The 25625-nt window shown below is 48.2% G+C and overlaps 1 protein-coding gene across 1 annotated transcript in view; it reads right to left on the minus strand.

Annotated features, from left to right (window-relative positions):
- Positions 1-25625, minus strand: part of Pcnx2 (pecanex 2) — a 149321-nt gene that overhangs the window by 44012 nt on the left and 79684 nt on the right. Inside the window, exons 18-22 of the mRNA XM_087900604.1 lie at positions 22844-22936; positions 21783-21933; positions 12022-12163; positions 9728-9905; positions 2699-2809 (exon numbers count right to left, since the gene is read on the minus strand). Of these exons, the coding sequence (XP_087756730.1) occupies positions 2699-2809; positions 9728-9905; positions 12022-12163; positions 21783-21933; positions 22844-22936 (675 nt within the window). The remainder of the gene's footprint in view (positions 1-2698; positions 2810-9727; positions 9906-12021; positions 12164-21782; positions 21934-22843; positions 22937-25625) is intronic.

Here is a 25625-nt window from a genome sequence, read left to right on the forward strand (position 1 = left end):
CTATGCACTTGTATTTCATTGATAATTTTTATTCAAGAAACATGCTTGAAATTCCAGGTGAGAAACCTCAGAAATACATCAGAAATAAGAAGTGCCCCTATCTTTGTTTAAAGGATTCTGTTTAGGGGAACAAAGTGGCTAGCAGCTAAAGGCAGCACAAACATTTTTTCCCCCTCTTCGCTTATTTTGCCAAATCACCTTGAAAGGATTTGGAACTATCAGTGTAGGTCTAAGAACAGGAATATACCATGCTGTGAACAAGTGATCATCCGTTTCCCTCCCCCAGGATGAACCCTGCCAGCTACAATAGCGACCTTTCTACAGGCTGCCCCCATTGTTAGAATAGGGGCACAAGTACTAGGGGATTAGTCAACAACGTTTAAAAATTGGATTTAAGGCTCACTCCATGAGATTGAATTCATATCTCATACTATTACCGTGGCCAAGAACACGGTACTAAACAGATCACAGATGCTACTGGAATTACCCTGCTAAATGAACACAGCTCTATATCCTACTCTTAGTGACGCATTGCTCTACCCATACATCAGCCTGACTCTCAAGCGCCACCAGGGAAGCTTCTCCTTGCAGCAGATGGCAGTTGCCAGGCAGACACACAACTGGACAATGTGCAGAGAGAGAGAGTTTGGAGAGCACAACCTTGAGTGGGAAGTCTTTGCTACCCTCCCCTCAAGACTCAGAATCCATGTGGAGGAAGGGGCAGAAAGATTGTAAGAGCCAGAGATGGCAGTTGATTTAAAAGACATCTTAATGAATTTTTAAAAATTTAAAAATCTAGAATATGTTATTGCTTCGTGATGATCACAAGTATGTTTCTGTCCTGGTCCCCAGGTTGAGTAAGGAATTTCCTGCGAGGAATCCCAATTAACTTCCTAAAAGTTTCATGGGAACCAAGCTCCCAGCCTCATTCACAACAGCAAACAACATCCAGAGTGCTTTGCTGGAACTTAGTTCCTTCACCTGAGGGTGTCAACACAACTGTGGTTTCTGTTTCCACCTATACTGGTTGGTTTTCCTGTCAGATTGACACACCCTAGCATCACCTGGGGAGAGAGACTGTGGAGGAATTGTTTGAATCAGGCTGTCCCATGGGCATGTCTGAGAAAGACTGTCTTGATCATTCACCGAGGTGGGAAGACCTCCTCCAAATATGGCTGACACCACGTTATGGGCTGGACGGTGTGAAGGAAGCCGGGCGTATGAGAGCCAGCAGGCAACAATGCATTCGTTTCTCACTGCTCTTAGCTGTGGGTGTAATGAACTAGCTGCTGCTGCTGCTTGAGGTTCTGCCTTGACTTCCCTCCGTGACAATTCCATCGGGACCCGGAACCTAAGCCAAATAAGCCCTTTCCTCCCTCAGTTGCTTTTGGTAAGAGTGTTTGTCATGGCAACTGTCTCAGGATCCGCCCCTGAATCTGACCTTGAAGTTGTGCGGAGCCCAGGGATCTACCTACGCATCTTGCATCTTGCAGGTTCCTTCCAGGGTTCTGACGGCAGTGGCTCTGAGTCTTGTGACCAGAATCATGGGTGCAAAAATTACTAAATCACTAGACTCAGTGGCACAGGAAAGCTCGAGGGACAGAACTTTAGGCTGACAAGAACCACCATTAACCTCTCTCTTCAAGTGTATTCTGGTGTTTTCTTTGTTGGTTTTTCTGTAGTTTTGACAGAGTCTGGCAATATAACCTGACCAGCCTGGACCTATGTAGATCTGACCTACCTGGAGTTTGTAGACAATCCTCCTGCCACTTCTTCCTGAATGCTAGGATTACTGGTGTGTGTCACCATGAATGACTTTTAAAAATCAACTTCCATGTCTCTCTATGTTGGGCATAAAATTTAGATATTTGTGTCAATGCAATCATTAGAAATGGCATCTCCAACTTGCTTTGGACTGAATTAAATCGATTTAAAGCTAATTATCATTATGGAAACACATTAAAAATGTACAGAAACCAGTTCTGCCTAACGACCACAAAATAAAACCATGATTCATTTTGTAGTCTCTGAAAGCACTTAGGGATAATTCTACTTGTATCTAATTCTAGATTTCTTAGTATTGATGAAGTAGATACAATAACTATATTATGTCACAATATAATAAAGAAAATATTGAGTTCATTAACCTTATCTATAACGTTTAAGGGTAAATAGATGTGTATGAGTTTGCATACGACAACCCAATTATTTAATCAGTTATTTTCATATAAAAGGCCAACTCTCTGACCGCATACCTGGAGTCGGAAAATGGGAGTCTCAGAAAAAAGTAAGAGTTCAGCTAACAAAATGACGTGGTGGGCACAGACACTTGTCTCCAGCTGGATGACTGGAGTTCTGTTCCCGGGACCCACGTGTCAGAAGGGGTGAACCAATTTCTACAGATTGTTCTCTGACCTTCACACTTGTGCTACGGCACATGCCTCCCACTAAATAAAGAAATAAAATGTTAAAAAAAACCAAAATGACCGCTGAGCATACATTGAGGAGCAGGCAGAGTCTAGAATGACCCAGTGTCTTTTAAGGTGAAGTGGCCTGGAGGGGACCCAGAGTGCCCCCGCTACCCCCGTTAAAATGTAACCAGGCAGATTCTACAGTGCTGTTACTGCCTGGTCAGTGGACAGCCCCGGCCTGTAAAACGCAAACCTCGGCTCGGCGGGTGAGAGCAGGCAGAAAGGATATGAGGAAGGGCGAAGAGCTGCGCAAACACGTGAAAGGAGGAACCCCAGGCCATCTGCCACGGGGCCACGTAGGCCAGGACAAACTGCAGCCTGTGAAGCAGGTCCCCAAGCTGAAAGCGAAGAGAGAAAGGTTAGCTGGGACAGGCCGGCCCTGGTCGGCACATCAAGGTCATTTAAAGGACACTGGTTTGGGGGTCCGGTCCGGTCCATGAGATCACCGCTGGCTTCCATCTCCCAGCGGCATCTGTCCAGCAGATGGTGTGAAACAGTGCTTGATGTGGATGCTCCCCAGAGGCCACAGGTCAACCAGAGAGGCTTCTCTGGCTCATCTCAGCAGATCCACACACTGGCTCAGAGTCTGCCTTTCTCAGAGTGATGATCACAGCTCAGTCTGCCGTCCTTCATAGAGGATGTTTTTAGAGGGAGATTTGTGCAAAACCCAGTGTCTTTGATGTTTCTCAGGCTTGGGTGTGTGTGTATATGCATACGTATGTGCGTGTGTATGTGTATGTGTGTGTGCGCACGTATCTTCTGGAGAAGTCAGAGGCCAACCTCAGGTGTTATTCCTCTGTCTGTCTATCTATCACCTATCTATCTATCTATCTATCTATCTATCTATCTATCTATCTATCTATCTATCTATCTTTCTACCTACCTATTCATCTATCTATCTATGCATGTATATGTTGTGGTGATGCGTATATGGTGATGCACACATGTCTCCAGATGTATATGCCTGTGGCGGTCAGGAGGGATACAAAATCTGGACCTCACGCCTGAGTGTCCAACGCTTTACTCATTGAGCCAGCTTGATTTGGGGACAAGGTGTCTCACTGGCTTAGCGTGTGCCAATGCAGCTGACCTGGCTAACCAGGAAGCCCCAGAAGTCTCTATGTTCCCAGCATCGGGATTACAGGCGTGCGCTGCCACAGTCAGCTTTGGGGGTGGGTTCTGTGCATCACACGGAGGCTGTCACCCTCGTGTGAGAAGTGCTTTATCAGCTGAGCCCTCTCCCTGGCTTGATACTCATGTCTTTTGTGTATTCAGATCATCTGTCAAGGTGCCTGTGTTGGGAGAAAATAGCTCCAACTTTTGAACCACAAGTTAGAAAGTGTTTTTAGAGCACTGGAGCCGGGCAGGGAAGCAGCTGCACCCACTGGACAAGTCAGCCCCGGGAGCACCTGATAGCTAAGGGGACATTGTTCTTTCAGGCCCTGTCAGTCAAGGTTGCATCTTTTTTTTTTTCTAATTGTTTAAAAGATCCTCTAAATTGTTTCTGTGTGTATATGTATGTGATTGCTTGATGTAGGGAGGGGCATGGATGCCACGCTATGTATGTGGCGGTCAGAGGGCAATTGTGGCGTCTCTTCTCTCATTTGCTTTTACACGAGTTCCAGAGTTTGAACTTGGGGTCATCAGGCTCATGTAGCAATCACCTTTACCGGCTGAGCCACCTCTCCAGCCCAATGTCCCATCTCTTAGAGGCACAGGAAGCCCAGTCTCCCTGCCCTGCATTGTCCCAGACTCGGAGTGACAGTGACAAGCTGCTCTAGCCCAGTTTCCAGCCCTTGACCTCCTTCTGGGAGAGAGGATTCCCTTTCCCCTCAGCCAGACAAGCTTGGGTTCCCTGCAACAGACAGAACATCCCAGGACTACAAACCCACCTGCCACCCCGCTGTGCATGGATAACTCTTGGTGTGACTGTTAAGAATCCATCTTGTGGCTCATGTTTAGGTAAAACTGCAAACATGAACAAGACTTGCTTAAGTGATACAGACCCCCTTCCCCCCAAAGGACTGGGCGATGAAAAATTCCTCTGTTCTGTGTTCCCAGGGTGGTAGTGTCCTGAGAGGCTCCTCAGACACCTTCCCAGTAAGTAGGTCAGGCCCAGCCACGCAGTCAGACAGACGGCCCCAGGGAGGGCAGGCATATCTGCAAGCAAAGCCCTTGCAGGTCCAGCACAGTGGCGCTGTGATTAAATGAATCTATTACAATTATTTTTTGCTTGGCACAGCAGTTTGTATTTACACAGAAGCAAAACCAGCAATCAGACGTCGAAGGACTCCAAACCCAGCAGTTTCTCGCTCTAATTGCGCCCGGGTCCCAGCTATCTACATATTCTTTCGTACGTCTCCCCACGTCTCCTTTCCCTCATGAATACCATGAAGGGCGTGGTGCCAGGGTATCACAGGATGCTGAACAGGAGACTCGGGGTAGGGGGTAAGCTCGGCTGCGTTCTGACTCTGGAGAAGCGGGGCGCCTGGCCGTCAGCTCTTTCTAGTTCCTTCACCACCTTTTCATGGGTCCCCAAGAAAGAGGCCGTGTGTGCAGGACTTTGTGCCTGGACTGTGTGGGTTTAATACTATGGGCTGGAGTGTTCTACACAAGTATGTCAAGATCCCGTGTCCTTCAATAAGAATGGACAGGGCCATGTGGAGAGTGGGAGAAACAGAGACAAAGTATTAAGAAAAAAAGACAGAAGCGTAGCACATGAGCCAGCGGACCGGGGCCTTGGTGGGTGACCTGTAAGGTGTGAACTGTTCTCCACGCTTCTCCACATTGGCCTTTTGGGAACAGGTTTCCAGTCTGGTTTATTTTACATGTTATGGGGCATGTGTGTGCATGCATGTGTGCATGTATGTATACATGTGTGTAGTGTGTATGTTGTACACGTGCGTGTACATGTATGTGTGCATGTGCTTGTACATGTGTGTACATGTATGCATGCATGTGTGTATATGTGGTGTGTGTGTGTGTGTATGTGTGTGTGTGTATAGGCCAAATGACAATCTTGAGCATCATTTCTCAGGCACTGTTTACCGTTTTGTTTCTGTTTTGAGACAAAGCCTTTCACAGGCCTAGAACTCACCAAGTAAGCTATGCTGGCTGGCTGTCCAGCGAGCCCCAGAGATGCCTCAGTTTTCCCCACTCTGGGATTACAAGCATACACATCCTGCCCAATTATCTATGTTGTCCTGGGGAACCAGCTCAGAACCTAACGCTGGGACAGCAAGCTCTAGCTACAGAACCATCTCCCTGGACCCTCATTCCCCACCACGATCTCCTGCCACAGGAGAGCATCCTGCCCAGACCCCAGCTCTGACTCTACCCTTCTGCATCTCTCTCTCTCTCTCTCTCTCTCTCTCTCTCTCTCTCTCTCTCTCTCTCTCTATATATATATATATATATATATATATATATATATATATATATAAACCAAACAAACAGGGTCTCAATGTCTACTTGACACAACAGGCCCTGTCTCACCAGATCACCACATGGCTCCCCCACAGGTCACTGCCAGCTGTGCACAGCGGTTTCTACTCTTTTGGGTCCCTTTCCTGCTCTGTGCCTCCCTTATGCCGCCCTGGTTCAAGCTCCTAGCATGAACCACATAGCTTATTTCCAAAAGAGACGCTGAGGAATGCCTGCAACCCCAGGACTCCAGAGGATGAGGGTCAAAGATAGAGCTCAAGGGCAGCCTGAGCTACACAAGGGGACACACACACACACACACAGAGGAACATGCACACACACACAGGCACACACGCAGCCACACATACAGGCACACACACACAGAGACACACACACATGCACACACACATGCACACACACACATGCACACACACACACACATAGGCACACACACAGGCACACACACACACACAGACCCACACCAACACACATACATCTCTAAAGAGTTAAAACAAATGATTCCTGCCAAGCTACGCCTGTTCCCCAACCTTTCGCCAACATCTGAGTCCTAACTGTAGCACTCCCACCTAGGCACAGAGTCCAACTCACAGTGCCAATTCTGCTTTATTTCTAGATGCTTAGAACACACCTTCCCTCCCCAAACCTTTCCCCTTCCCGGTCACCATAATGCCCTCTGCACATGCCCCAACCTATATTCCTGTACCTTTCAAAGCTTCTGGAAGCTTCCGTGGACTTCACCTGCCTGACCCCCTTCTTCCTCAAAGCTCCAGTCAGCACCTGCACTTCCCACTCACAAAGGCTAACTGGGCACCGCTTCCATGTGCTTTCTGGAAGCTTCCATGCAATGATCTCCTTACTCACGAGCCTCCAGTCCCAGGCTTACCTGGTGTCACCACAGAACACAGGCTTAGCTTGAGAGGCTGCTCTTGAGCCTACTACTCCCATCTGCAGGTATGAGACCATCCCACGACTCACTATTCTCCCGCCTCGGTTTCCTTACCTATAAACTGACGGGCACAGGCCGGCCAAGCTGTGAAAATGAGCTAGGTGCTCAGGGTGGTGCTTGGCCCATGCAGAGTCCCAGGGCTGGGCTGTCCACCACACTATTGACTGATGGCCCCAGGATAGTGCTTGGCAATCATAGCAATTTTCCTGATTTTTGTGTGTGGTTTATGTGTGCATGCACACACGTGTGTGGAACCCAGAGGCCAATTGTCATGTGTCTTCCTCAAAAGTTCGATATCTTTTTTTTTGAGCTAGGGTCTTTCACTGAACCTGGTGATAGCTGACTTGGTTAGGTTGTCTGGTTGGTGAGCCCTAGGCCCTCGGTCTTACCACCCAATGACGACTGCAATTACCGGAGCATGCCATCATTCTTAGGCTTTTACATAGGTTCTGGGGACCTGAACTTGGACTCTCATGCCGGTGTGGCAAGTGCTTTACCAACTGAGCCACTTTCCCAGTCCAGTAACTGATTTTGGAACAAAGTTTTTTTGAATAAACTATTTTCTAAAATCCCAAACTCTTAGAAAAAGTAATTCATTTTAAACGCAGGATCATCCACCCATATGCATGAAGTACAAGAAAATGCCATTTAGAGACTGCTGCTGAGACCTTGAACATGAACCGCGGTCCTCCACAACAAAGCTGCTCATTGTGGCTTGGTAGCGGTTATTAAAGCAGTATCGCCATGAAACAGCCTCGCCGTTAATTTTCATTTCCTGAGGGGCAAAAGCACCATGTTGAACTAATGCCCTGCAGAATTTCAGGTTCAGTGTGCTATGGGATGGCAGGGTTTTCTCAGGTCATGCAACCACAGCCTTTTGCAAAATTTATTCAAGACAAAACGGTTCCTATAAAAGTCCCAGGGCCGATGGGATGGTATGCAAGGATCTTTGCATGCCATCTTTGCAGACATCTTTGGTCTGCTTATAATGAGACAGCCTTAGCTACCCAGTGTCCTCCACACACAGCTTACTGTGGTTCCAGATCGGATGGACCAGAAAGCTCCAGAGCATTCCAAGAGTTTTCTCGGGCCTCCAACTTTCATGTAGCCAAGGACGACCTTAAACTTTTCATCGTCCTGCCTCTATCTCCTGAGTGCTAGGAGAGCAGCCCTGCGCCACTGTGCTTGATTTAACTGACAGTCCTTGAGCTTCAATTAGAGAAAATAGGAAAGTTCCTAGTTTGGTTCTGTCTGAAATCACATGTATTTGGATCAATAGTTCAAAAGGATCCATAGGAGGTGACTCTGGTGGTAGAGTAGTTGTCTAGTGTTTGTGAAACTCTGGGTTCCAGCCCCAACACTACACAAAGTGAGTGTGGTGGTGCCCACCTCTAACACCAGCATCCGAGTGGAAGATGTAGGAAGACCACCGGCACAAGGTGGTTCTGGTCAGGTTTTGCCAACTTCACACAGACCTTCAGTTGAGGAACTGTCTTCATCAGAATGGCCTGTGGGCAGGACTACAGGGAGTTTTCTTGATTCATGACTGATGTAGGAAGGTCCAGCTCACTGTGAGCAGTGCCACCCCCAGCAGGGAGACCTAGACTGGAGCAAGCCAGCAGGCAGCCTTCCTCTGTGCTGTCTGCTTTAGTTCCTGCCTTTGGTTTCCTTTGATGACAGACTGTAAAGGTAAGATGAAATAAACCCATTCTCCCCAAGTTGCTTTTTATCAGTGTTTTACCACAGCAATAGGGAAATGAGACTAGAAATTGGTACCAGGAGTGGGGTTTGGCTGTGATGGACCTCATCATGCGGCTTTTGTGTTTTGGACTATTTTATAGGAGGAAGATGGATGATTTTGGAGCGTTGGCCTGGAAAGACACTGAATACTCAGAGTTTAATGACCTGTTGTGGGAACTTGGAAGATAATTCCGAGAGAAAGGCAGTCAGTGGAGGACTCGCTTGTGAGTGTCAGAGAGAAATTGAGAGTCTCTCAACAACTTTATCAGGGCCATTAATATGATATTTTGAATAAAAATCTATGGTATCTGCTTATCTCGGGCTGAAGAATCAGCTGCAGTTAACAAGAGACCAGCAGTAATGAAACCTTTGCTTTATTGGAACAATTGATGCTGGTCAGCTGGATCCGAAGAATCAGTTGTGGTTAATAAGAGACCAGTTATTATTGAGGTAAAATCTGGAAAGTATTTGCTCGAGGTCAGCATCCAGAAGCTGTGGTCTAGAGAGGGTCAGGGATGAATCTCAAGCTAGAAGTCGAATGGCAATAAGTAAGAGTCATCTCCCATATGGTATTGACTTTGAAGACATAAGGGAGCCAAGGAGAGCAGCTAAGACTCAGGGCTGTGGGAGGATGCTAGTGGGGGTACAGCCTCAGTTACAGTAGAGATTCCAGGATTAAAGGGTTCCTTGAGGGAAGCTAAGGCTTGGCAACTCTTCCCCCCTAAAGGAGGAGGCCACTAGACCCTCCCTTGAAGTTCTAGCTACCACTTCTTACTGTCTCAGCTACATGTAGACTTAGCAAGTATTGGTGTACATAGGAGGAGAAGATTTAGTGGGAGCTGTGGACTTTGCAAGGCTATATAGCTATCTATGCATTTGACATACCATATTTGGGGTTTTCCAGGGGTATAACTGTCTGTGTGTCTCCCAAGCTTGGGTAAATAACCCCAGTAAGATCTTTGGCTCATCACGCTGGCCTTCAATGGGATTCTGTCTTTGGTCTGTCTGGACCATCTTTCCATTCTGGCGAGAAGACATTTCTCTAAACCTCCCCGGGAAAAGTAGGGTTAACATGAGACACGGCCTCTCCATCAATAAAAATGAAGAAAAAGAGCAAGGAACTTGCCTTGGTGGATACAATGGACACCATGAAGAAATCCAGGAGGAAGCTCTCAGAAATGTCTTTGTAGTCAAAGTGGAAAAAGATGACCGTGAAGCCCAAGTTAGCAAACTGGTGAACAGGGTTACAGAACGCGGTCCTCAGTAGCTTCATGCCGGCGGTGATCATCAGAAAAATGTCCCAGCTGCATGGGTAGAAGGGGATGGGTCAATGACATCATGCAATGTGTTATACAATCACTTTGGCCCCTTGAGGTCTGACTGCGCAACAAGCCACATGCAGGCTAACGAGGTCAATGTGGTCCTGCACCACCCACATCTACAGGTGGGGTACAGGGCTTCAGAGAACAGGGGTGACCATCTACATTCTTAGGGTAAGTTTTAATGGAGACTTGGTCTGAACTGACTCCCTGGCATAGCCTCCTTGTCACTGAAGACATTTTATGTCTGTCCTGGCTAGTTTTGTCAATCAATACAGCCTAGAAGAGAAGGGAATCTCAAGCCTTGTTCAACTTGGCCTGTGGATGTCTGTAGCGGATTGTCTTCATTGTTAATGGATGGAGGAGGGCCAGGCCCACCACGGGTGGCACTAGGCAGGTGGCCCGTGCTGTATGAGTAAGCTAGCTTGCATGAGCCTAGGAGAGAATCAGCAAGCAGCGGTCCTCCAGTGGTTCCTGCATTCAGCTCTATCAGAATACAGTTCAAGAATGGAGTTGTACAAGGGGAATTCTGAGTGTCTGTGAGAAACTCCACAGAAGCAAGACAAGAGTCTTGTGAGCTCAGTTTCCTCAAAAACATAGACTTGTTCTTAGAATGTGTTTTCGTACTCCTTCTAGGAGACACGAGTGAGCTTGCTTCAGCTGTTGTCATTCGTGACTCTAGGAAAAAGCGTATTTTTGCCATGTGCAGCTTGTCCTTATGATTGTATCCTTCACTCTGAAGACTCTCCTTAACCCTCGGAGTATAAACTGTCTGATGTTCTGAATAAAGCTGCCTATTGCACGAGACTTTAGTCTGCCTCATTTTTAGGTTCCGCTTTTCCAGGTTCACGGCGCCAACTAGAACAGCAAACAAAACTCCTCCCTCGCGAGAGACCTGGATGTGTAAGCCTCTGATTCTCTCCTCTAAGCAGCCTTTGGTTAGTGTTTTCTTACAATAGCAGAAAGGACATTAGGGGACTGTCCCTCAAAAGTTGTGGTCACAGGTCCTTGTTCTCCTCAGTCACGGAGAACCTTCAGGGTGTATGTGAGGCCACAGACGCCACGGGAGAGCACGTGCACTGTCCCAGCCAGGGTCTGCTCCCACGCGCCTGGTCAAAGCAAGAGCCCGCGTTATGCATCGAACACAGGGAAATGCAGTTTTAATAAAGTCGTTTGCATTTCTGCATCCCACCTCCAGCGCTTCTCATGTTTGCTGCTCTAGAGACCACAGGCTTTCTCATCGCCTTTAAAAGCCAATTCCCTGGCTGGGCGGTGGTGGCGCACGCCTTTAATCCCAGCACTCGGAAGGCAGAGGCAGGTGGATCTCTGCGAGTTGAGGTCAGCCTGGTCTATAAGAGCTAGTTCTAGGACAGGCTCCAAAAGCTACAGAGAAACCCTGTCTCGAAAACAAACAAAAGACAACAAAAAGAGTCAATTCCCTAAATTTCCTCTGCCATGGCATGAGCTGAGCAGCTGACCCAGGCAGACCCGTGAGAAACCTTCCCTCCTAGGATCGCTTTTCTGCACCTCCCCCTACCACAGCACTGTATTTGGCCAGGGCCTCTCACCTTCTGTTAGAACGACAGACCTGCAAATTACCAATTTGTAAATTCAGAAGGAATTGTTTGTCTACGAAACTAATGATTTAATCTCCCACGGCTCATGCTTTGTGAGAACATGGACACCTTGATGAGGCCGCTCTTGATGAATAAAGAGAGCAGTGACAGGGTCGCCTCCCCCCTCCCCAAAGCATGCTATTTGCTAAACGAAAACGATACGGAGCAATTTGCGAAGCTTGAAGCGCAGCGGTGAAGACTCCGGGATTTCCGATTCATGCTGAGCTCCTGTCACCTGAGGAGCATCAGCTGATCTTCTGCAGGGAGATGCTCAGACCCCCCGATGTTTATCCTCGGCACTACCGTGGGGCGTCCCTGGCACGGCACAGTGACTGCTTACTCAGTGCAAAAACTGCCCTGGTTCCCTTCGTGAGGCCACTATGTATGGCGCGGGACACTGGCTTTTGCTGTCTGTTTAGAGGAAACGTACTTGGTTCTGAAAATGTAACCCCCATTAGTATGACAATAAACTGCCATCCACTTACTGGGTCCCGAGTCTCCTGTAGTTGCTTATGGAGAAGGCATCAAGAGTGAGGGCGTTCAGGACGATGGCCGGATACAAGAGATACTTTTCAAAGCACTGAAGCCACACGTAGAGTCTCTCAAACCACATCAGATGAGCAATATCTGAAAGAAACACAAAATGCACTGTGAGGCTTCTTACACACAAACCGCAAGAGCTCTCCCCGTTCAGCAGGGCTGGGGTGGGTGCCCGGTGCCAGGCACTGTGTGCCGGGTCTCCTGATGGGCTGCTGCTCGCAGCTCGGATTCTGCCCAGTCCACAGGTGATAGCACACAGGTCAGCACCCCTGTTTTCAAGACAACTGACTTGTTTGGAGATTTAGGGACAATGAAACGCAGTCAGAGGTCACCAGGTCACCATCCTCCCGCTTCTGCTTGTCTTCACAGTATTTCATGTCTTTGGACACGAAATCCTTTCTCACTAGAGCAAATGTTCTTCGAGTAAGGCTTATAAATGTCAAACCTCTCTTTATGCTTCTAATCAGATAGGGACAATGATCTTTATCTGGGGAAGGTAAAGAATTACAAAGAAAAGCAAAAGATATGTCAGGCTCCATTAAAACAGGGAAAAGTCAAAGAGAATTGAGTTCATGAAGGAGGGTGGATGCAGAGGTAGGAGTGTCCCCTCCTCTCCCTTCCTCTTCCTTCCTTCCTTCCCCTCCCCTTCCCTCCCTTCCATTTCCTTTCCTTTCCTTCCTGTGTTTTCTCTCTTGAAAGATCAGTTGTTTAGTCTCTTTCTGAATAAAATTGAGTTTTTCTTCTGATTTCGCTTTCTGTAAAGAATCAGCAGTGTTGGATTGAGGCATCACATCAAAAGCAACTCATTCAACCTGTTTCAGAAAACATGTTAGCGTTCTATCAACATTTGCCACCAATTCAGAGAAACATGACAACCTAAAAGTAAAGGGACAGGCATCCAAGCCATGTCACCCGCAGTGTGTCAGAGGAAAGGATGGGTGCCAAGGCTGGGGAGAGCCGGGAGCCATCTGGCCGGGGGAAGGGTGTATGTGTGGCAGATTTTCAAAAGCTTGTCATGTTTGCTTTTAAAAATGATATTTTCCAGTGTGTGGCAACAAGAGCGATTCGAGACGGGGAGCGGAGAAGGCAGGAATCCTCCCATCGTGTTGACAGGGTCTTACTGCAGAACATGACGAGAAACACAGGATGTTCACGGGCTTCAGTGACTCACCCGAGGAACAGAAAGCAGCAAATTTCAATGAAAACATAACCAGCGGTTGGCTCCACACTCACTTCCTGTGATTTGCCAAATATGTAAGAGTGGAATGACTTGTTCATCGAGCCAGCAACCGTCTGAGCTTTGTGTGAGCATGTCTGCTTGTGTGTGCTGGTCTGTGTCTATGTAGCTTGTCTACCTGTCTGTGTATCTATGTGCACGTCTGTGTATTTATCTGTTTGTGTTTGTGCCTGTCTGTCTATGTGTGTGCGTGTTTGTATGTGTTTGTGTCTGTGTGTGTCTATGTGTCTGCTTATGTGGCTGTGTTTCCGTGTTGCCCATGTGTCTGTCAGAGAGTCTACACACGTGTCTGTGTATAAGAATGAAACCACAGTCCCTCTGCCACTCTGAGCCATGTGTTTGTGATCTTAGAGTTTCGGGGAGACTCAGGCATTAAAGCTTATTATGATTTGGATGTGGAATGTCCCCACAGGCTCACATGTTTGCACGCTTGGTCCCCAGATGGTGGTGCCATTCTGGGAGGCTGTAGAACCTTTTGGAGTGTGGTTGTTAGGCAGAAGCGATCACTGTGGGCTGGGCCTTGAGGGTGATGCCCACTTCCAGGTTAGCCAGAGCTCTTATCTTTTCTGTCTTGAGCTGTAGCGATGTCATGATCCTGATGCCAGTTCCTGCACCACAGAGCAAGCATCTGAGCTGCTTCAGTCTCCCCATCTTCCCCACCATAGCAGACAATAATCCTCTGAAACCATGGACCCAAGTGAATTGACCCTAGCCAAAAAAAAGAAAAAAAAAAAAGGTCTTGCTAGGCATTTGGTCATAGAGAGTACAAAAGGAACTGCCAACATTTCTTCCTATTGCCAGACTCTGCAAGAGGAAGCATGTGCCCCAAAAGGTCAGGCCATCCAGTCAAGGATATGGATGGCTGGTGCCTGGATCCTTCAGACACGCTGACCCCGTAATCAGGCAGAAGCTGAGCAGTGGCCTCTATGAAGGAGCTCTGTGCCTCACTGATGCCAGAACAAAATTAACCTAAGACCAAACCCAAACTCATTTACCCCATGGCCTCAAGTTTTCAGAAGAAGTGTTGCGCCCTGTTAAATATCCCACATTATGCTGAATGATTCACAGTTTAAAATTCTCAGGATTGTAGAAAGCTGGAAGGTCACATGTCCACAACCAAATTCTCTTGGGTTATCTTTAGCCCCCTAAGTAGCCACCTCTGGTTGGACCCGGCATCCTATGGCTAGCAGGTAAAAATCCCTTCTCACAGCTCAGCAGGGAAAATATGCAATGTGCAATTGCGAAAACTGAAGTCTGGATCTGTGAACCAACATAAGAAGCCAGCAGGCAAGGTAACCAACCACAGGGTAGAGACAGGATCCCCGGGGCACCTGGCTAGCTAGTCTAACTGCTCATCAAACCTTGGGTTCAGTTGAGAAACCCCCGCCTCAATAATAAAACGGAAAATGCTCAAGAAAAGACGCCTGATGTCGACTTTGGACCTCCGCATGCATTCGTACCCATACGTGCTCACACCTGTGAGCATACAGACCCTCACACAAACAGCACGCACAAAAGGGGCACACAAACGAACACTTATTCACCAACCCGAAGGTTAAGAACATGAACAGACAGCATCTGAGACCTAGAGCTGAGATCGTCCACCTCACTTTAACCTGAGTCGCGATGTTTTCATCAACACAGTCTTAAAAGTTCCTTGGCTTACAACTTTGTTTTTAACCGCAAAATCTTCATGAAAATGTTAGCACAGGAAAATACGGAATTTGGGGTAACCTAAGTCTGTGTTCCCGGGCCATGGTCACTCACTTATATTTGGCTCCAGAATGAGATCTCTTCTCTGTGAAGTGAGAGTTGGTGGGCTTGTGTTTATAAGGCAGGGTCTTACTCTGCAGCCCTGGCTGGCCCAGAACTCTCTATGTAGTTCAGGCTGACCTTGAACTCACAGAGATTGGTCTGCCTCTGCCTCCTGAGTGCTGAGATTAAAGGTCTGAGCCGTCAAGGTTCACTGTCTACTGTGTTTATGTAATATGTTTACTATTATTCTATAGAACCTTAGACATACACACAACCAGCCAGAGGGGGAGGGAGAGAGGGAGGGAAGAAAGAAGTGGGGAGAGAGAACACAGAGGAAGGGGGGAGACGAGGAGAAACTGACTGAGGCTGAGTGAGAACCCAGGCTGAACTCGACCATTCAGCTCTCTTTGCCACTAGACTGCTACAAGGGCCGTGAATCTGACAGCAGGTGACATGTGATGCCTGCCACTAAAAGATTCTGCATCTATCCACGAAGAGCCCTGAGGACAGAGCATGGCAGCTTGGGTGTGGCACACACAGCAGGAGTGGGGTACAGGCTGGATGCTAAGGGGAAAACATTTCACCATTATGGAACAGTACAGCGGAAGTGAATCAAAAATCCCCCAGCTCCCAAGCTGTGAGGTCAGGGTCTGTTTACTCAGATACTGATGGAAAATTAATTTCATTTCCAATCTAGCCTGTCTCAGAATCCTGCCGACCTCAGTAATGTAGTCTAAGGAGATGCTTCGAGCTCTGAGCCCATGGATCTCACAAGGAATGTTTGCAGTTGGGGGCAGAAGGGCGCCCACGGAATGGTGACCGACGACACTGAAGGATCCTTAAACAAAAGCCCAGGTCCAGAATTCTGAAACTTTAACTTAATCCTTTCTTGTGAGGCAGTCAGGGAAAGCTAATAAAAAGCAAACTTTGCAAATGCAAAGACATGATAAACGTGTGTCTTCAGTCCCCAAATTGTCTCTGTAGTCATTCGCTGCACAGTTGAAAAGAAAAGCCGTGTGATCATATTTTATAGCTGCCTCTCTGGAACGTGCTCAATATGCAAAGAGACCATAAAAACCCATTACCAGAGAGCTTTTCTTTCTCTTTCCCTTGGAATATGAGGCCCCCAAGCGACAGAATGCAAAATAATGATGCCATTTGCAAGTTTATTGACGGCTCGCTGCGCTTCAAGGCTCTACACTTTCTTAAAGGGGGTTCAGGCTGTGTTTTATTTAGGTGCTGGTGGGACGACGATGGGCTTACCAATAATTAAAAATTAATCAGGACTCCTCAGGATGCTTTCAAGCTTTAGGAAACCAATCTATTCAGATCAGAACCAAAAGCCGAAAAGATTGGGGCTTTGTGCTTGAGGCACTGAGGGGGTCACCTCTGGGATATCCAGGACAGAGAAACCCTACCGAGCGGCGTGACCATAGCTGGAGTTAGTACCCTGGCATGGACAATCTGTTTCCCATAGGTATTTCTTGCTCTCTTCTTCCTTCTGGGCTGGAGCCAAGGCTGTAAAGGCCTTCCCTGGGGTACACACACTCCATCCACGATGTCAGTTTTCTTTAAGTATGCCGCACTTCCAAAGCAGAGGATGGCCAATCACAGGGCTACTTGGGGCCCTTGAACTCTGCTTGGGATAATCTCGAAGTTCATGACCTTTCTTTTCTCCATAACCTCACTAAAGTTCAGAGCTCCTGGCACCTCACCCCATACCTGGAGGCCTCTTCCTCTACTCGGAGGTCAGCCTGAAATCTCTTCAGGCCTGTTTAATGTTTTCCCAGTGCTGCCTCCTCCGCTTCCCCGCAAATCTGAATTAGGACTCTTTGCTCCTTTTTTGATCAAGGAAAGCCATAGCTGTATCACACGTCATTTTTGTCTTTTGTGATGTGCGCCCAGCAATAGGGAAGGACACATCACCAGTTCATTCACTGGCTAAAGATGTGACTACAGAGGCAACCTGGTAGATCAGAGTCGGGCTGTGTGTGTGTGTGTGTGTGTGTGTGTGTGTGTGTGGTGGGTCCCTTCAGTGGGGCCACCTGTGACTCCTGCCCCTGTATTCTGCACTGTCCTTGGCACACGCCGGGCACTTTATATTTTTGACTGAGCTAATAAATATAATCAAGTTTCACTCTGTGGCAAACTGTCAAACAAGCAAAATGCAGTAAAAGCAATCGGAGGAGATGGCAAGTTTAAGTTCATCATTTCCAAAAGAGAGATTTCCTCTTTTTAAGCATGTGTATGTATGTGTGGGGTGTGTGGTGGTGAAGGCAGGCACACCCAGAGGCCTGAAAAGGGTATCGGATCTCCTGGAGTTGGAGTCCAAGCAATTGTGAGCCAACTGGCACAGGCAGGAGCAACCGAATTCAGGTCCTGTGCAGGAGCGGTGCGCATGCTCCTGAGCCATCTCTCTAGCCCTACGTTCAGTTTTGAGGAATGAAAAACATCCTTTGTTTCTCGGGCGGCTCTTTATTTTAAGGTCATGCTTACAAAAGTCGACCCCACCCTGCTTTCAATCAGTTTAATATAACTCGTCCAGGACTGGTTTGTGGGGCACTGTGCTAGCTGGCTTCTATGCCACTAGACACAAGCTAGAGAGCCTCAATCAGAAAGCACACCATAACACTCAGCTGTAGGCAGGACTGGAGGGCATCTTCTCAATTAGTGACTGATGTGGGAGGGCCAGCCTGTGAGGGGTGGTGCCGCTGCTGGACTGGTGGTCCGGGTGCCACAAGGAAGAGGGCTGAGCAAGCCATGGCGAACAAGTCCGGAAGCAGCACCCCACCCCTCCTTGGCCTCTGCATCAGTCCCTACCTCCAGGTTCCTACCCGGAGTACCTTTGAAAATGAACTGTGATGGAAACAGAAGCAAAACGGGCCGTTTCCTCCCAAACTGCTTTCATTATGGTATTTCACTGCAGCAACAGAGACCCTTCCCCTGCTCCTCCCTCCCCTCCCTCCCCTCCCTCTTTCCCTTCCTTACTCTGTCCCTGGCTTCTTCCCTCCCTTGCTTTCTCCATTCTGCTAGCTGGAGCTTTTTTCAATCTTTCCTGCTTCTAGAATTCACTTGATTCAAAGCTGTCCTTTTAAAATTTCTGTCCACACCCTAATGCTAACAGAATCGTGTCCTTATTGTTTGCCTTTGAAATGTCCCTCACAGGTTCACGTTTGGGTGCTTGGTCCCCACCTGGTGGCACTGTGTGAGGACAGTGTGGAGTCCTTAGGAGGTGGGGCCTTGCTGGGAGAAATGGATCACTAGGAGCCCAGGAGTGGGCCTCTGAGGGTGCTGTCTGACCTCTGGTTCCAGCTTTGCTCTTTTGCCTGGTCATCCATGACGTGAACAGGCCCTGCCTCACGCTCCTGACACCATGAACTGCCTTGGAGGACTGAAAGCCCTGGAACCATGAGTCCCCTAAAACCTTTCCTCTCTAGGTTGGGCTTCTCTAGGCCCTCTCCTTAGAGTGGACATGAGTGTGTCCCAAACCTTTCGTCTCCACTCGTGAAGCTGACTGCTATCACCCCAGTCACTCAGCTCTCGTCACGCCTGACACAGGGAGATAAGTGTCCCAGCCAAGAGAGAGGCCACCAGATGAGGGGAGTGAATCAGAAGATGACAGAGAAGCAAATCAGACATGCCAAGGCACAGAACAAATACGGTAGCTTTGTTTGGAAGAATTATGGTAAAATCAACAGGCTGTCCAAAGAGGAGGAAGTCATTTTTCTTGGGAAGAAGGACTCAGAGATGGGAGGGCCGGGCTGACAGGCAGCTGCTGCTTCTCATTACAGCTTGTTCTGTTTGATTTCCAACACTCCCAGTCACTTTGACATAAGTGACACATACACGAGAGAAGGCAGCTTCCCTCCGAGCCACGTCTGTCACATGCGGAAGCCAACAAGTCTGCAGCAGAGACCCGCGTCGCCGCAGCGCAAGCTAGATCTCTTTGCAGAACTGCAAATCTGGGACGTGCTACTGAATCATTAATAGTACATTTTTAAAAATTGATATTTAAATGAGATCCTCAATTGATGTGTTTCATAATTTACATAATCCTAATTCGTTTATTCTAATGCGTCCAAAAATGAAAGTGTAAACGTTTCACAACCAACATGTTCCCCAGTGCATCCTTCCACACGTCCTCCAGGTCCAGAGGCTTCCCTGCACACGCCAGCCCACAGGGATCCTCTGTTCACCTGGGGGTTTACAAAGCAGCGGGCAGTTTATCTGTTCGCTCAGCCAACACATACAGAACAGCACCCATGTGCCAGATTCAACGTTCATTATTTGGTCCCATATACTTTCTAGTTTATCTGAATATCCACCCGTGGTGACTAATAACCATTGTTACCTTGACAGGATCTAGAATCACCTGGGACACAAACCTCTGGGCAGAGCCATGAGAGATTACCGGGATTCTGTTAATTGAGGTGAGAAGCCTACTTTAAATAAGAATGACGCTATTTCTGTGGTCTGAGGCCTGGGGTGGGGTAAAGAGGAAAAAGTGAGCTGAGCACAAACATCCATTGGTCTCTGCTTTATGACTGTGGATGCCAAGTGACTGGCTGCCTCCAGCTCACACCTTCCCTAGGCTGCCTCCAGCTCACACCTTCCCTAGGCTGCCTCCAGCTCACACCTTCCCTAGGCTGCTTCCAGCTCACACCTTCCCTAGGTTGTCCCCAGATCACACCTCCCCTAGGCTGCCTCCAGTTCACACCTCCCCTAGGCTGTCTCCAGTTCACACCTCCCCTGGGCTGTCTCCAGTTCACACCTCCCCTAGGCTGCCTCCAGTTCACACCTTCCCTAGGCTGCCTCCAGCTCACACCTTCCCTACTAAGATGAATGCTCCTTCAAACTGTGAACCAAAGCAAACGCTTCCTTCCGTACATTTCTTGGGTATTTTTGCTGCCACAAGAAGGAAGACAACCAACTCATCATCTACCTGCCAGTGCCCTTCAGTTGTCCCCTGACACCCAGAGAAGAGGGAACCTCAGCTGAGAAACTGTCTCCAGGAGATGGGCCTGTGGGAACGTCTGTGGGGCCTTTTCTTGATGGCTGATGGATGTGGGCCGGCAGCCCAGGGTGGGCTGTGCCATCCCCAGGCAGGTGGTCCTGGTGTTACAAGAACACAGGCTGAGAAGTCAGAAGACAGCACTGCTCCACAACTCTGCTTCAGCTCCTGCACTGACTTCCCTCAAGGTTGGAGTGTGACCAGGAAGTCCTAAGATGAGACAAACTCTTTCCTTCCCCAGTGACTTTCAGTCCCCGTGTTGATCACAGCAATCATAGGCCAACCAGGGCAGGACTATTTTCTACCAGCCATCTAGGAAGAGGTCTTTGTAAGATGGCAATAATTTGCATTCATGTAGCACATGAAATGGCTGAGAATGTTAAAGAGCACATCAACGGAGCCCTTGGGCTTGGCTCTCCTTGGCTCTCCTTTGCGGAGAAGCCCTGGGAACTGGAGCCTGAGCTATACTCCTTCATCTCTCCACGGAAGCTAACAGTTTTGGATACATCACTTCGCTCGCCACCCACGCGACTCCATCTCGTTCTGCTTGCAATCCAGCAGCTTCTGGTCTCCGCCCAGAGCCGTCCCCTGCCGCAGGCTCACCAGGCTGGACGTCCGCCACCAGCACCTTACGACCTCTTTATTCCTTCTTTTCAACGCTTTTTCTTACTTTTCTTGGCACCCGAGGCTGCTGAAGCTGCTAAATCCAGAACTTTCCTCGAGTCCTTTGGTGCCTTCACCCACCTGGTGTTTGAAAGGCCTAAGTGAATACTCGGGAACCCACAGGTCACAGTAGGCAGAGAGACCATGCAGACCAGCACTGCTAGACGATTTCAGTGGCTTAAAATCCTGGGAATTCATTTTACATGTCTGAAAATAGAAACAAGCCGGTCCCCCTTCCATCTGTTCACACATGGCACAAGAAATTGCGGAGTGAAAAGGATCTCACCAAGAAATAGCAAGAATTCCTATCTAGAAAAAAACACTACATTTTTAAAATTGATTTTTATTTAGAGGCCAGGGTCATGTTGCCTAGACTATCCTCACACTTACTGTGTAGCTGAGGATGGACTTCTGATCCTCTCACATCTGCCTTCAGATTTCAGGCCTCCACACCCATGTATTCGGTGCTAGAGATTAAACCCAGAGTTTCCTCCATGCTGGGTTTAATCTCCAGCTTCCAGAAGAGATGTAGTTCTTAACTAAAGCTCTGAAGTTGCCGCTTACACCAGGCTGTTTCTCCCAGGGTAACTGCTAGGTCAACCCATTTAGACACAGCTTCTGTCTACACAAAGTTAATTCATGGAAACTCGAGAATCCAGAGCCTGAGAGTTAACGGGCGAATATGAAGAGATGTCGTCCTTAGGGCCCAGCCAATGTGATCCTGAATTGTACCCTCCCGACATGAACAATGTAAGTTGATCTTCCTGTGAAATTGTAAGCAATGACTATTTTAACAGAGCACACATCTAATCTGACAGACTTCCTTTCTTCTTCCCCCTGGCCAGCCTGTTTTGGGCAAGACCTAGAGTCTGCAGCACAAAGACTTTCTTTGCTTCTATTATGGGCAAACATGCACTGAACCCCTGTGTCCTTTGAGGCATGTGGCCCTGTGGCATGGAGCACACTCATGAAGCTGGGCACACTGGCTCTGAGAAGGGTGTTCCCCTCATCATGGTCCCTCATAAGGCTGGGGCACTGACCTCTTGCTTCCCGTTGCTGGCACTCCTTGCTCTTGAGCACAGGGTGAGAAACCCACATCCACGGGTGGTGCTTTCGGAGCTGTGGGAGCAGGTGGTGGGTGATGAGTCCCACTGTGCCTGCCAGGGCAAAGAGCACGATGCTGAGAAAAGGCTGCAAAAGAGAAAGAGGTCAAGGGTCAATGAAGACATGTTTGTAAATAACGCATAAACCCACCATCACTCCTTCCTTTCCCTATTTTTTTTCTGTGTGTGCATGTTATGTCTGTGTAGTTGTACATAAGATACATGTATGCATGAGGAAGTCAGAGGGTAATCTTGGATGTCATTTATCAGGTACCGTTCATCTTATTTTTTGAGGCAGTCTCTCACCGGCCTAGCATTCACTAAGCAGTCGAGGCTGGCTGGCAAGGCTTACAAGACAAGCATTCCACTGACTGAGCCAAGTCCCCAGCCCTCTTCCCATCTCATAGGAAGATCTGCGTGCTGAGAGCTGCGAAGAACATGGTGGGGAGGTGATCCCTGGAAGAGGCTGGAGAATCCTAAACCCCCAGGAACACATCCCCAGTCCTTCTAGGACTAGAGAAGAGCACACACAGCTGATAGAATATTCCAGGAAGACGTGGAAGCCCTGGGTGTCCCATGTTTATACGAGCTGCAAGGCAGGGTCCCACGTGGCCCTTGCTTGTGCTTTTTCCCAGTAAAGATGCCCAAACGGTCCCTTCCATCGCTGCAACTTCTGTCTTAATCTAAACACAACCACTTCTCTCTCTACTGAAGGAGGTCTGGTGTCTGTTCCCAACCCACCACACTAACGACTGTCCTTGATGACAAGCTGTCCCATCACTCTGAGAGACAAAACACCTCCCCGTGGGAGAGAGGAGGTGACACAAGGGGGTGGCCCAAATCTCCTCTTGAATAGCGTTCTCAGTGTGTGTGCTCCTTAGCCCTCTCCCTTGGCTTCTGCTCTCTCCCCAGAGTCGTCTGCCTCTCTGGGCCCTCATTCCATATCTGACCTCCACTGAGAGAATAGAAAGGGAGGGCAGAGCCTTGGGGACACCTACCCGTAAGGACAGGAAGACGGTACTGGCACTGACCGCAAAGGAGAGGACAGCAGCTGCTGAGCAGACGACAAGATCCGACCGCAGGACATCCTTCTGGAAGGAGAAGGCGGGCTGTGAGGTCCGTTCTGTGTGGCTTCCTCAGCAGCCCTCAGCAGGTGAGTCAGCGGCAGGGTACCAACCTGCCACACCCATGCCCCAGAAGCACTGCAGAGGCATCATTCCCTAGCTGGCTCACTGGCTTCCCCTGTAGACATCCCAGGAAGAGCGAGGCCGGTGTGGTGCTGGTAGATTAGCATCCCTGCACTACCGTGGAAAGAACACAGGCATCTACACATAATAGACCTGATGTCCCTTTCCACAGCTCAGATGGGACACACAGTTCCACAGTCCTCTACCTCACAGGGTCTCACAAAGCAGGGCTGATGCTAACAGTCCATGACGTCCCGAGTGACCCTGGGTGTCAACACATCTACAGCCGAGAGACACCAAACAGAAGGCTTGCACACATTTCTTATACTTTGGACCACACGAATTGTACATTCTCATTCAACCATCAGATCCCAAAACAAATAAAACCAAGCAAACAAAAGACCACCGCTTTCCAACTACTTAAATACACATACAGCATGGAACCACAGGTGAGTGTCACCCCAGCTGGCTTTCTTTTCTTGATTTTAAAATTTAAGCAATGTGTTGTTTCTTCCCTGTCATGATCCTGTGTCCAGCTCGATGCCGGTGTTAACATGTATTGCTGAGCAGACATGGTGGGGACACCGCGGAGAGCATTGATGCTGACCATGTGTAGTGGGGGAGACCACCTGTGTAGAGTGTTTCATCAGTGCGGTGGCTCAAGAAGACTGCCATCCCTAAACTATTGTGTGTCCTGTGCCTGATGCACCTGTTCTGAACTTCCTTCTTGGACTGAATGTGGGAGGAATCTGCCCTAGCTTCCATCTGTTGCAGTAACCAAGCAGCCTGGAGTAGGGAGATCTGTCCTAACATAATCTGTTGCTGAAGGACGTCAAGGAAGAACTGAAGCAGGAGTATGAAGCAAAAACCATGTAGGAACATTGCTTGCTGGCTCACTTATAACCTTATGCTTAGCTCACTCCTTGTGCAGCCCAGCCCACCTGCCCAGGGAATGTCGCTGCCCACCATGGGCTAAGCCCTCCTATGTCAATTAACGATCTAGACAATCCCCAAAGACAGGCCCATGTGATTCAAGCAATTCCTCAATCTACACTCCCTTCTCAGGTGACACTGGGCTGTGTCAAGTCAACAATTAAAACTAACTAGGACAAACAGTGATCTGAGATTTGGTTTATTTTAGCTCTATCTCCATCCAGGGAAATCTGATTGGGAAGCCTAGAAACATGTCTAGACTCTGTTGTCAATCCTCATAGCTGTGAAACACCAGCCTCCCAGAGGGCGAGTCTGCCATTCACAGCATTTTCTGGTTGTAAAGATCGTTAACTTTCTTCTGTTTCTCTTTGGCATGAGTTCGTCATTCAAAATTACTAAATCTTTGTCCATAGGGAAGGCTAACGTTTTATGGAGTAGTCTCATTTAAAATTGTGTCCTATTTAATTGGCCAGCTTTCCTGTTTGAGGGCAATCAGTTCCACTGTGGGCAGGTGAGTCTGAAGAGCCGCCATTCCTTCTCTCCGAGGCCAGGCAAACACAAGCGCCAAGAGTTTTCATTCTGTCTCCAAGATGGAGGGCATGTTCAACAACACAGTAATTAATTAAGTAGAGATGGGTGGTCATATTTCAGGCTGGATTTGAACTTGCTCTATCGCTGAGGATGACCTTGAGTTTGTCTCCACCCTTCACATCCTGGGATTACAGTTGGGCACCACCACACCTGATTCACATAGTGCCAGGGAATGAACCCATGGTGTACTGTGGAAGGCAAGCGATCTGCCCACTGAGCCTCAGGCCAGCCTGGCACACTGTCCTTTGCAGATGTGAAACACAAGCCATTGCACAGGCTTTCTCTACTTACAGACTGCTCTCCTGCCCACTTCCTTTCCTTATTCTAAGTTTTACAGCCTTGTTGAGGTAGAGTTGATGTGTTGAAAACATGAAGCCTGATGAGACTTTAAGATTTATTCAATTTATTCTATGTGTATGCATATTTTGCCTGCAGGCATGCATACCTGGTACCTATGGAGACCAGAAGATAACAATGGATCCCCTGGAACTGGAGTTATGTGATGTGGGATTCCCCTTTGTATGCTGTGAATATGTTTTACTATCATCGGTTAATAAAAAAACTCTTTGAGCCAATGACAGACAAGAATAGAGCTAGGCAGGGAAACTAAACTGAATGCTGGGAGAAAGTAGGCAGAGTAAAAGGGAAGCCATGTAGCTGCTGCAGGATGCCAGACAGAACCTTTCCAGTAGGTCACAACCACGTGGTAATACAGACTAATAGAAATGGGTTAATTTGAGATTTCAGACCTAGTTAGAAATGTAGTATGGAGCTGCGGGCAGGCCTGCTTTTCATCCTGCCCGGTTCCCACACGGCTAGCTTAGCCCCGGAAATAATAACACACAAATTGTATTCATTTAAACACTGCCTGGCCCGTTATCTCTAGAGAGTTAGTTACTGGCTAACTCTCACATCTTGATTAACCCATTTCTAATAATCTGTGTAGCACCACGAGGTGGTGGCTTACCGGGAAAGATTCAGCATGCCTGACCTGATGACTGGCTCCATGGCGTCTGCCTCATTGCCCTCTTCCCAGCATTCTGTTCTGTTTACTCTGCCTACCTAATTT

The sequence above is a fragment of the Myodes glareolus genome, chromosome 22, assembly GCF_982192425.1.
Source record: "Myodes glareolus chromosome 22, mMyoGla1.1, whole genome shotgun sequence".
NCBI lineage: Eukaryota > Metazoa > Chordata > Mammalia > Rodentia > Cricetidae > Myodes > Myodes glareolus.